This window comes from Gymnoscopelus braueri (genome assembly GCF_963280865.1).
Source record: "Gymnoscopelus braueri genome assembly, chromosome: 14".
Taxonomy (NCBI): Eukaryota; Metazoa; Chordata; class Actinopteri; order Myctophiformes; family Myctophidae; genus Gymnoscopelus; species Gymnoscopelus braueri.
In genome coordinates this window covers 30,919,292-30,931,920 of record NC_137619.1, presented here as the reverse complement: position 1 = coordinate 30,931,920, position 12,629 = coordinate 30,919,292, and the positions used below count along the sequence as shown (strand labels likewise).

The following is a 12,629-nucleotide window of genomic DNA, read 5'->3' as shown; positions in this document are numbered from 1 at the left end:
AGTCCCTTTATTTGAATTGTTTAGTAGACACATCAGTTTATCATCACTGTATACTAGATTGGCGGGCTCATTGGGAAGCAAGCACACTGATGATACTTTGCTTTTTATTATTCCACCCATTTTTTGTCTCTTAACTGCTACCACATACAATGCCATTCAAACTTTAGAACTGTTCACCTTTTAATGGTCTGTGGTAGATTTTTTAAAATTTTTTTTTTTATATTTAACAAAATTAAACATAATTCATTTATTTATTTGAAAAATAATCAAATCAAAATATCTAATAGGAGTAATTTTTGTTGCACTTATTTTGCACTCAATCTAGTCTTTCATACTTTCACCTAGAAACTTCATTATAACTTTAAAATGTTCAGCTACTATTGGAATAGATTAATATTTGACATTTTCTTTTTAGCCCTTTTTAATGGGCAGAATGTACAAATCCATTTATTCTTGCACTTTTTTGCAGTGCTTGAGAGACGAGACGGTAATAAATCTCTCTCTCTCTCTCTCTCTCTCTCTCTTTCTCTCTCTCTCTTTCTCTCTCTCTCTCTCTCTCTCTCTCTCAAAGCCACAGCTTTGAGAGAGAGAGAGAGACAGACAGTGTTTAAACTCACTGTTCTTCATTTTGAACCGCCTCAGGGAGCCCTGGTGGTCCCTGGACCCCACTTTGAGAACCGGTGTGGTAGCCTACCTTACGAGACCGGGGACATCATGTGCACGTTACAATGTATTTTAACAATATACAGTTACAGACTAAACAGAGCACTGCGCTTCATCAGTACATAACACATGCTGCTTTATAAAACACAATACAACAATACATAATATTCCATCAACACTGTCATACTACCAACACTGGTCATGCAGGCCTACACTGTTAACACGCACTATACATACTGAACACTACAAACACTGTTAACACCACCAAATATCTTAACACTCCCAACATTCTTACAGTAGCTACAGTACTACTGTACATACCGCCTACCAACACATCAAGAATTTCTTCAGGATCAGTTTTTTGTTGTCGTATTATACATTATTGTCTAAGTTGAGAAACCTTCTGTTCCTCTGTTTCTTAATAATGCACTCCTTTTTTCCCAGACTCCTTACTTTTGGCCATCAAACTGCTGGGAACCAGAAAACACAGATTACGGTGAGAGAGAGAGAGAGAGAGAGAGAGAGAGAGAGAGAGAGAGAGAGAGAGAGAGAGAGAGAGAGATCAGATTGTTCTATTACAGTCTAATGGCTGCATTGTGCGTTGTGCACTATTTACCCAGGATGATAATGTAGACAATATGTTATCTAATAGAGAGCACCCTAAAGGAGTTAAGATAAGTCAGCAACAGAGCAGTCCCTGTAGAGAGATACAATATGAGATAACATTTTAAAATTGTGCTCTGGTCTTCTAATCAAACACACATGAGGCCAGTGGCCCATTGTACAGAGAGATGAATTCATTCAATGTTATTGTGTGTGTGTCTCAAAGCCCCCACAGGTTTTATGGAGGCAATTTTACACATTCTAAACACATACAGCTGATTACGCTAAACTTTAGGCACTTAAGGCAGTTAAGACCAAACTGAACTCAAATTGTCTGTATCTCCTGTCTCTCTCTCTCTCTCTCTCTCTCTCTCTCTCTCTCTCTCTCTCTCTCTCTCTCTCTCTCTCTCTCTCTCTCTCTCTCTCTCTCTCTCTCTCTCTCTCTCTCTCTCTCTCTCTCTCAGCTGTTTACCTCTGCAAAAGAACCATGCAAAACAAAGCACGACTGGAGCTTGCAGATTATGAGGCGGTAAGTGAAACAGGTCTTTAGAAACCTATGTTTACTGTAGCACTGCTGTCAATATTTATCTCTAGTGTTTTGTTTACATTGAGACACATTTTTTGCTCTTTTACACAAAGCCGGAGAATGAAATTAATCACTAAGCTGGTGACTATCTGTTTTTCCTTTGTGCCTTAGCCTAGCAGGGGCCATGGCATGCACTGCTGATGGTATCCAACTATGTGTGCTATGTACCACTAGACACGAGACACATAATTAACCCACATGTCTGAAAAGCTTTTCATTTGTGTCACATTTTCAGGAGAGCTTAGCAAGACTACAGAGGGCATTCGCCAGAAAATGGGAGTTCATATTTATGCAAGCAGAAGCACAAGCAAAGTAAGCTTTGTTGAGAACCATTGAACATGTTCAGATGGCAGACAATTTCCTCTTTCCCCGACTATGACATGGGAGCAAAATAGCCACCGTGTGAACATACATTACATGAATCAAATCCCTACCCTGATCATATTGTACACTCCAAATGCTAACATTGTGTAACACAACATCACAGATGTGTTGCCAGGTAAATAGCGTGATGGAGTACATGCTGTGGATAATAGTCATCTTATTATCTACATAATTAAGCATTGCGTTAGTTCATGCAGGACATGGCAGTCATACGTGCCCCCAGCTGTAATCAACTGTCAGTCTGCTGATTGAATAAGTGTTTCTAATCAGCCACACTTTTCTACACACAATCACAGCCCCTTCTCACAACAAGGTGGTCCATTTAAATATGGCTCCCTCCTACACTGAATCTCTATTACTCGATTGCGGCAGCCACTCACACTGCTTCTGGCAAAGCTTTGCCTCCATGCACCTCTAGTTTAGTGTCTTGCATGGCTCCAAAGTTAAACCGAAAAGGTTAATCTGAAATTCAATGTATCGCATGGCTCTAAAGTTAAATTGAAATTCAATGTTTGTATCGCTCTCAAGCTTTGGCCCCAATCTTCTATATCCGTGGGGGGTTTCTGCATTGCATTCTCTGATTTATCGTAGCATACTGCTTGGCTAATTCAGGGAACATCTTATGAGTGGAGCCATCAACGCCAAGTACAACTGTATTCCATTTGTTATGATAAATGGTTAAATCTTATCTATGACGTCTATGAGTGTTCCTGACTGAATTTATTTAATAAAAATGTCTATTCTTTGTCCTCAGAGTGGACAAGAAAAGAGACAAAATTGAGAGGAAGATCCTTGACAGTCAAGAAAGAGCATTCTGGGACGTGCACAGACCTGTGGTGAGAGGCATCTTCCTCCTTGTTCATCATCATCATCATCATCATCATCATCATCTTGTGCATCGTCTTTCTAATCAGAGCCATCATCATTTTGCTAAAGTTAAGTCACTGAATTTCCAAACAAACAGCCATTATCAACCATCATTTGCATCATCAATCTCATTGTGATGGATTTCTTTGGGTCATTGCAAATGATCATGTACTTTCATTAATTTTGCCTGTCTATTAAGTCATTATTATTCATGTGACACAGTCTTCAGCTGAATTGGCGATTCGCTCCGGTGCATGATGTTGGAGTTATATATAACCTAGGTTTTTTTTTCTTCCACTCCGGGAGAAATTTCAGCACTCAGTCATTTACCGTGTCTGGCTTATTTCAGCCTGTTCCACTCTGGGGAGTTGTGATACACACTTCACAGCATCTCCACAAAAGGCACTTGTCAAACTCTGAGGAAATATGGCAAATGACAAAATGTATGAAATGAAAAAGGATAACTAAGGACAACATTGAAATGCCTGCCATGTCCACAATAAAGGTCTGTACACACCGGGAGCGTTTATTTCGTGAGATTAATTCGCATTATTTTAAACTGATGTTTGTGCTATGAATACATGCACACAGAGCGCCATTATAACGAGGTGATGAAGCAACGTAATTATTTGTTGAAACGAGGACGGATATGAATGGAGGCGTCACCAAATTAAAAGTTTGTTGTGAGAAAATCGCATCGCATTTTCATATAGTTTATTCTCGTGTGTATATATGTTGGCTTAAATAGTGGTTAAATACTGCACTTGGGGACTACGCTATACTTAAGACCAGGTCAGAGCTGGTCTAAGGGGCAAGCACTTTCTGACCTTTCTCACTCCACTTAAGAAAGCAATCACCTTCCCCACTTCATTTTAAGACCATTTTAACACACCCATGGTGAGCGCGGGTAGTACGTACACAACGTGGGCGCTGGGTGTGAAAATGACTACTGTTTTGCACCTGTCATGCACAAGGGAATACATGGCAAAACAAGGGAGTCCACACACAAGTCAAACGTTTGACTTGTGTGTCAAACGTTTGACTTGTGTCAAAGAAATGAGGCAAGAATCAAAACATAACCTGGTTTGTGCGTAATGTGCTGGGTGTGAGTGTTGTATAAAAAGGTGTAAAGCAGCCTAAACAAAAAGGGCTAGGTCCCAAACAGGCCAGGTAGGAGCCCAAGCACAAACTGCTTCAGAGGAGGAAAAAGGGTTTAAGATATTAACATCAGAGGTCTATATATACTCCCCCAAACCCATAACCCAGGTGTTCTCAGTTCGTCTGACGGCCTCCACCACTCTATCAAGGCTGCCGGCTAGCCAACAGTGAGGCAGAGGGGCAGGGCAGTCACACACCGCTTTGCACCGGGTACAAGATAGGGCCTCTTGTGTATCAGAGATGGCACATGGTTGTCTACTCCCCTCCTCAGGCCAACAGTGGAGGCTGGCACAACCATGGACTGCAGTACACATGGGGGAAATTGGAAAGTTTAAATTGGGGATTAGATGGAGAAAAAAAAGCTAAGAAAACGTCACAGGTCTTCGCCCTGCTCATACACACTTCCTTAGCGTTAGTGTTTGCTCCGTACTCCGGGGAATAATGGGCAGACTCTGCTGCATCCCTCCAGGAGCTGTGCCCCCATGGGTAATTGAAAACATAACAAGTTCAATTTATGCCTGCTTGGAGCAACATAATCAATATTAATTCTGATTTCACAGTGACTCCGTCAGGCCACTTACCACTGTTCCCTTGATGGACCTAACCGTACATTAGCTTGTTCAATCAGCTGGAATTTATCCACTGAATGCTTGATTACACTCTGGTCTGGTGTCCTTGTTTTTGAAGAATTGCTACATTCACATTTGATTGACCATTGTTTGACCAATAGAGCTTGGTCAGAATCAGTCTGTTACCTCCCAGTAAAATACTGTGGCATCATGCAGTAGGTAGATTTGATTGTGACTCATTTCAGAGTTGTAGTCAGTGGTACAGTGTAAACAGCTTGACATTTTACTGACTGCGATACATTATACAGTTAAGTATATAATGGCTAGAGCTTAAGAGGTTAAAGCATACAGTATGGAAGCCTTCAATTATGTTCTGTAAAGCCAGCAAAATCCTCGATAGACTCCAGTGTGCAGCACTCAGCTGCCAGGGTTCTCACCCGCACAAAGCCCTCATCCACCTTCACTACTCATTTTAAATCACTCAATGTCCTGCATAGGTTCGAAACAGTTTTGAGAGATTTAAAATGAGCGCCCCCCAACCTGAACACTTAGAAAGAATCATGCACCGATTTTATTGACATAAAGTTGGTCATAACATGACAATTGTGTATTTTTTTTAAACAAATCCTTAACAGAAACAAAAAGGATAGAGGTGAAATAATGAGTTTATCGTCGTTTAATACAATCAGATGGGACTTTTCTGTTTAGTGAATGGGGCTGTCAATGGAGGGAATTGCAACTCAAAGGTTGGATAGCCTCTAAGTTTCTTGCGGCTAACTCCGTTCCAGAATCTGCGGTCCTCAGACACAGGTCTGCTGTCCACCAGCCTGCAGACTCTTGGGGAAAGAGATTTTAGTGTTGCAGCCCCCACCCTTTGGAACTCCCTCTTGGCAGAGATCTGCAACAAACACTTTTTAAAAAACTTCTGAAAACTTTCCTGCTCACCAAGGCCTATGGTCTCATTAAATCTGTCATCCGCAGCAATCGTTGCTGTCATTATTTTCTGTTCTTGTATTATTGGTTTTGTCTGCCTCACTTTGTGCAGAGCGTACTTGGGTCCCTTGAAAGGCACTATATAAATCCCATTATTACCATTATTAAAGTTTGATGATTTGCTGGCTGCCATCTCAGTATAAATTCACCCAAGAGTGCTGTGAAATAAAATTCTTTAAGCGACGCTTTCGTCTTTGATTTATATACTGTATATACTTTTTTTTTTTCACAGCCTGGATGTGTGAACACAACAGAAGTGGACATAAAGAAGTCCTCCAGAATGAAAAACCCCCATAAGATAAGAAAGGTACAGCTTTCTACCATGGATGCCACCTTCTTTAGGGGTCAGGGTTGGGAGAGGCTTTGATAGGGGTGACAAAAATAGCAGATCTACAAGATCACAGCACATCACGTCGCAAGTCTCGTGACACATTGTGAGCTTGTAGATCTGCAATTTTTGGCATGCGATAGCCTCGTTCGATGAAGTATACATCAGGGTTTAGTACCACTGCAAGGCCAAAAGTGCAGTCTTGTCAGCTGTGGTAAAGCGACTTATCGACTATTTCTGCTTTTGTCTCTCATGAAGTCTGTATACGGGCCGCAGAACGATGTCCGCTCTCAAAGCCCCACCCACACCCCCGCCCCCGCGGCCAAGCAACCCACAGAGGAAGAGCTACAGGAACAGGTGAGAACTATCATGCAACTCGACCACCATGGTAATAAGCTCACCGAACTCCCTCCGTTGAGAGCCAGAGATTTATATCACTATCACCTACGTCGCACCGCCGATCCAACCGATATGTCCGAGTCATAGTGTCGGGGCCTTGTCAGAGTACCTATTGTACCCGTCTGTCTGTGTCCACACACATACACAGTAAAATTCTCTGTTAATTTAACAGAGTTAAATTCTTCACTGCCTGCATTGTTGCTCCCTGATGTATTGTTGTGCATGTGACAATAAAACTTGAAAATTGCATATGTTTGCACAAAAAATACAGTACAAATGGTGCATCCCTTCAGCCGTGTACCACTCATAGCCAGTTCTCCATTAGAGACAGAGGTTCTTTACTCTGGAATACACACATACTTATAGCTCACTCCTCATCTTCACTTTAAACATAGATTGAGGGCCAGCCTGATGAATCAAGCCCCTCCACTTGCTTCTACCATATGATGGAGCCCTACTTCTGCATACACGTGCAGACACGGGAACACACACGCACGCACACTCACACACAGACAGACACACGCACCCTCACATTTGAACTTACTAATTGTTATGCTCAATTATTTTAGGTGAGAACCGTGTACTATAAGCCCTATATGGGTTTTATTTTGCAAATAAATAAATCAAATCAAATCAAATCAAATCATGGTGCACCATTAGCGGACCTAACAATAATGTAATGTAATAAAAGGGGGTGTAATTGATATTGTTTTTAATGGTTAAATACCTACTATATTTTCATTGTAATCTTTGCTATGGAGTGCTTGTTCAGTAGCAGGGGCCGTCCTGTCTCTCCAGATCTTTAGTAAACAGAAAAGAAATGTCAGGATACCAATTCAATCCAGTCAGGAGGGAGAACTCAAACACGATACAGATCTTTAGTAAACAGAAAATAAATGTCAGGATACCGATTTAATCCAGTCAGGAGGGAGAACTCAAACACGATACAGGATAAACGATTGAAATTGGAAGTGATAAGACCAAACTGGAACACTATAAAATGTATTGTGATAGATAAATTTCTCTCGCCTGGTTGGATAAAATTAGTATCTTGAAGTGAAATTTTATTTTCTGTTTACTAAAGATTTGGAGAAACGGTTAGACCTCCGTTACTGAACAAACACTAGCAATGATTACTATTGGCAGATGTGGAAGAATGATGGTAGAATTACACCTTATATTATGTTGTTCACCTTTTGCCATAATATGTTCTGACCATTTGAATATCATAGAGTCAAGATGCCATGGCACAGGCCTGGTATTGTTTTAGGTACAGCTTGGTCCTTTGACACAAGCAAGTTCCTCTCTTATCTTTGTAAGATACGATATTGTACCTGTCTCTTTAAGACAAGACCCCAACCCTAACTTTATTTCTATTGCATCCAGTATTTTTATCCTTACTTTTTTTTTTTTTTTTAATGCTTACACTTTATTATTACCTTGCTGTTGTATTGTGTTATGTTATAACAGTTCTGTGGAACAGGTCCCACCAACATTTCGCTGCTTGTACTTGTATAAGAAAGTGACAAATAAAACCCTTCTAGATTCTTGATTTGTTCATACTGTAGCTAGTCTTTCTCCCTGCTTTCCTCAGAGAACTACTTTACCTCCACTCTGAATGTTTAATGTACGTCTCCCATGAGCTCATGTGTTAATCTTCTATCTTTTAAGGAGAAGTGCCTCTTGTTTCCGTTTGCTTCAACAAATAATGTTATAGGCTACAGCTGGTTTGTAAACAAAGCTCCCATTCAACCGTGCATTAACCAGGCTGTACAAACATCTTCATTAACGTCGACTCGTGAACGGTCAAGAGTTAACAAGCTGGCTCCCTAGAATATTTATACTAATCAAACCCCCCTTCCTGGTTTCAGATCACCTTTTGGCAAGTGCAATTAGACAGGCATCGACTGAAAATGTCCAAAGTGGCAGAGAGGTGAGTGATGTTCATTGTTGTCTTTATTCAGTTTAGTGATCGACATGTTTATCGAACCCTTAATGCCTGTCTGGCACAGAATTAAGAGTTCCACTGACCTTGAGGAGAGAATGACCACAACACCCCCTCCGGACAATGCCTTGGTGTGTGTGTGTGTGTGTGTGTGTGTGTGTGTGTGTGTGTGTGTGTGTGTGTGTGTGTGTGTGTGTGTGTGTGTGTGTGTGTGTGTGTGTGTGTGTGTGTGTGTGTGTGTGTGTGTGTGTGTGTGTGTGTGTGTGTGTCAGCACTGATGGTGTTAGATACTGGAGATTTTGTACAAAGCCTCAATTTGTCCTCTCCTCCCCGAAAAGACGAGCATACACGACATTCAACAAAGCATTCACGTTGCGATCTGTTTCAAGCACAGGGTCACTTAAAGAGTGCTGCATTTGCTCTGAAGAGTTATTTCCTTTTAATGCTCAAGGTAAACCTGGTGTAGCAACAACACATACTGTACATTGCGGATAAGTCCATGAAATGAACCCAGCCAGGGGTGCACCGGTCGCTTCACTCGACACCACAGCGTTCCCACAGGTTCTTTTTCACGCGCAAGCACAGGTACGGATGTGCATGCGCGTGAACGCTAGAACGCGTACCCCTCGATTCATGAGCCAAGTACCCAAATGGCTACTTTGCATTGCAGGTTTACAAGTGAGTGTGCAAATGCATCCTCACTCCTCGCATACACGGTAAGCAACACAGCATTTTGGCTTCAGCAGCCGCTGCTGCCAGTATCCAACGCAACAATGCCTCAGCCACCGTCGAAGATTAGAAAGATACTCGTTCAAAGCAAACTTTTAGTTTCAGCTCCTATAATTCAAGGCATTCCTTGAGAAGATGTAAAGACTAAAACTAAGCTAAAAACTAGTCATTCCCCATACAAACATGTTTCCTATACTATGTATACAAATTAAGGAAAAATAAAATGTGTGGCACGCACACATTTGTGCGTGCCGTGCGCGTGCCGTGTGCGTGCCGTCATTGAAATAGTGTTCCGCCAGTAAAGAAAATCACCGTTACAACCCTGAACCCAACCTTGAATTATCCTACCATTTACAGATTCGGTACACACACAAGAGTTCAAATCCTCATCTCTCACTCATATTTCTTTGTATTGTCTGCACTCAGTTTGCTGGCATACACGGAGCAGTATGTGGAGTATGACCCCTTTCTCACACCGTCAGACCCCTCCAACCCTTGGATTTCAGATGACACCACGTTGTGGGAACTGGAGGCAAGGTATGTGTGCACGTGTGTGTGTGTGTGTGTGTGTGTGTGTGTGTGTGTGTGTGTGTGTGTGTGTGTGTGTGTGTGTGTGTGTGTGTGTGTGCGCGAGCAGACAGCAAGTATGAGAGTTTTTACTCAAGCATGTGTTTGAATACATTTACTGCATAGTGCATATTGTATTTAACTCTATAATCTACAGTATGCCACTCACAGTCAGCTCTGTGATTTTCAGACAGGAAATGCTAAGGTGGCATGTACTGTATGTCTTTGAGATGATGAAATGTCTATGTGTATTTGTGTCTTCTACACAACCCAAGCAAAGAGCCAGGCCAGCAGAGGGTGAAGAGGTGGACTTTTGGCATTGACGAGGTTCTCAAAGACCCTGTGGGGAGAGAGCAATTCCTAAAGTTCCTGGAGTCTGAGTTTAGCTCAGAGAACCTCAGGTGACTGAACAAATATACACTCTAAACACACGCATGGACAGATGGATAGACAGATGGACATACAGTAGACGCACACATGCACATGCACACGCACACGCACACGCACACGCACAGGCACACGCGCACACGCACACACACACACACACACACACACACACACACACACACACACACACACACACACACACACACACACACACACACCATTTGTACATGCACATACAATCACACACAGCCATCTATTAGTGTGTTATTACATGCGAATAGGATGCATCTACAGATCCCTCTGGTGGTTAATTTCTGTACTGCTAGTGCCCGTGAGCTAATTTTGAGGGCAATATTTCAATAAAGCTAATTTAGTGTCCTCATAACACAGCTGTAATTGGATCTTCTAGATATTATCACTGACAAAGGGCATATTTATAACCAAGTTATTTAATTTAACTAGACAAATCATTCTATTTGCCTTTTTTTCTAACAATCCTTGCCACCCCAAAGCTAAAAGAAGCTCTCCAATTACTGCACTGAAATACTGAATGTGCACCTTCACCTGTTTGACCAGTTATTATAGTATAGTTTGTTGTTTACTTTTGATGCAGTAGTGGTCTTATTTCTTTTCTTTCTTTTTAGGTATTAAAGAGGTCTTAAAAGTCCTTAAATTGTCACTTCACTGTCATCTGGGGACCCCCCCAAAATCATGTGGGGACCCACAGGTTGAGAACCACTGCTCTATACAGATTGATAATACAAAATAATGTATTATTCATTCAAATAAGTCCTGGATTGCAGCTATAAACACTAGGCTACACCATTTCTGGAACACACTGCTGCCTATGTCTTCCAGGTTCTGGCTGGCCGTCCAGGAGCTTAAGAACCGTCCCATCAGAGAAGTTCCAACCCAGGTGCAGGAGATCTGGCAGGAGTTCCTTGCCTCTGGAGCCGCCAGTGCGATCAATGTGGACTCCAAAAGCTACGACAAAACCACTCAGAATGTCAAAGACCCCGGACGTTACACCTTTGAGGATGCACAGGTTGGGTGCACATTCGATGAATGTAGATTCAGCGTAGAATCATTCCGATTACACAAGGTTAATCGTATAATTTAACAAAAACATATTCCTCCACGGTCTACACTACAATTCAAGAAATGGCTGCAAACATACCGGATGGTATTCCTTGAGGCTCTAGGAAAAACAACAACTTAAGTATAGTTTTCATGTGGGACTATTATTTCATAAGACATCAGTTCATTTGAGCTGTTTTCTGCTTGTCAGCCTGATTTGTTTTTCTGTTTCAGTTGCTGTTTATTTCTTTCAGTTGGCTTTGATGTGAGGTGTTTGTATATTTCCTTTACTTTTCACTACGTCTGCATAAACTGCATTTTGGCTGTTTATTTATTTCAGTTTGTTTGCTTTGATGTGAGGTGTTTGCATAATCCCCTTATTTGTCACTACACCTGCCCAAAATACATTTAGTTTCCTTTTTGTTTTGATCATTTTAGGTCTGTTTCTTTTACATCCTTGTCTCTGTGTTCTTTGATTGTGCAAAACAAACCAAACTTCCTCTGTGCTATAATGATCTTGACCAGTTACTGTGAAGAACAGCTACATTTATTCATTCTAATAATTCTTGCTCATTGCATCACGACTATTTCCAAGGTTTAAAGCAATTTCACATGCCTTTCACATCTGTTCCTCTGATGGCTGTGGCCTGTGGGTAAACATGGTGTGTTTCTATGACAGGAGCACATCTACAAGTTGATGAAGAGCGATTCTTACAGCCGCTTCATCCGTTCTAGTGCCTACCAGGAGTTACTACAGGCCAAGAAGAAGGTAAGGAGGCCGCTAGTCTGGCTGAACGGTTTCAGACCCCAACTGTAAATAGAATAGGTTAAAAATGTGTCCACTTCCATGCTCACATGCTTAATCACACACATTAAAATACTGTATAGAATACACAATATTTGAGGAGTGCATCACAATGATTTAGATTTGAGCCCCTGATGCAACCAGTTTTTTAGCTTTTTGTGGCGATTGGCGTCATCTCAACAATTCATGATCCGTATTCTTCTGCTTCTAATATCAAATGGACTCAGTGACTCAATGTCACTCATATCATGTGCCCCTCATCTTTTTTTGTGTGATATTTCATTATAAATCATTTTAATGAAGTAGAAGGTTTGTTGTAATACCTGTAGCCTATGATAGTTCATAAGAAAGGGGTATATTGTACTTTTTAGTGTAGGCTTGAATCCTGTTCCATCTCTAAGGCAGATTTGATTCAGAGGACAGCTGTCGTACAGTATATGCAGCCATCTGAGCTGTGAGCTTAATTTTCACTGGATGATTCATAGTCCCTGATAAAATGTCAAAATGTCTTCTCTCATTCTCTCCACAGAAAAGTAAGAACCTGTTCTGAAGGATGTTGCTTCCAGGTA

General features: G+C 41.3%; 1 protein-coding gene across 1 annotated transcript in view; it reads left to right on the top strand.

Annotated features, from left to right (window-relative positions):
• The window catches only part of rgs7a (regulator of G protein signaling 7a), a 94,030-nt gene that overhangs the window by 79,153 nt on the left and 2,248 nt on the right, over nt 1-12,629 (top strand). The window contains exons 5-16 of the mRNA XM_080450187.1: nt 1,108-1,159; nt 1,731-1,795; nt 2,088-2,164; nt 2,991-3,072; nt 6,056-6,130; nt 6,410-6,508; nt 8,422-8,483; nt 9,651-9,761; nt 10,067-10,192; nt 11,037-11,223; nt 11,935-12,024; nt 12,590-12,626. Coding sequence (XP_080306313.1) covers nt 1,108-1,159; nt 1,731-1,795; nt 2,088-2,164; nt 2,991-3,072; nt 6,056-6,130; nt 6,410-6,508; nt 8,422-8,483; nt 9,651-9,761; nt 10,067-10,192; nt 11,037-11,223; nt 11,935-12,024; nt 12,590-12,610 — 1,047 coding nt within the window. The 3' untranslated portion in view covers nt 12,611-12,626. The remainder of the gene's footprint in view (nt 1-1,107; nt 1,160-1,730; nt 1,796-2,087; nt 2,165-2,990; nt 3,073-6,055; nt 6,131-6,409; nt 6,509-8,421; nt 8,484-9,650; nt 9,762-10,066; nt 10,193-11,036; nt 11,224-11,934; nt 12,025-12,589; nt 12,627-12,629) is intronic.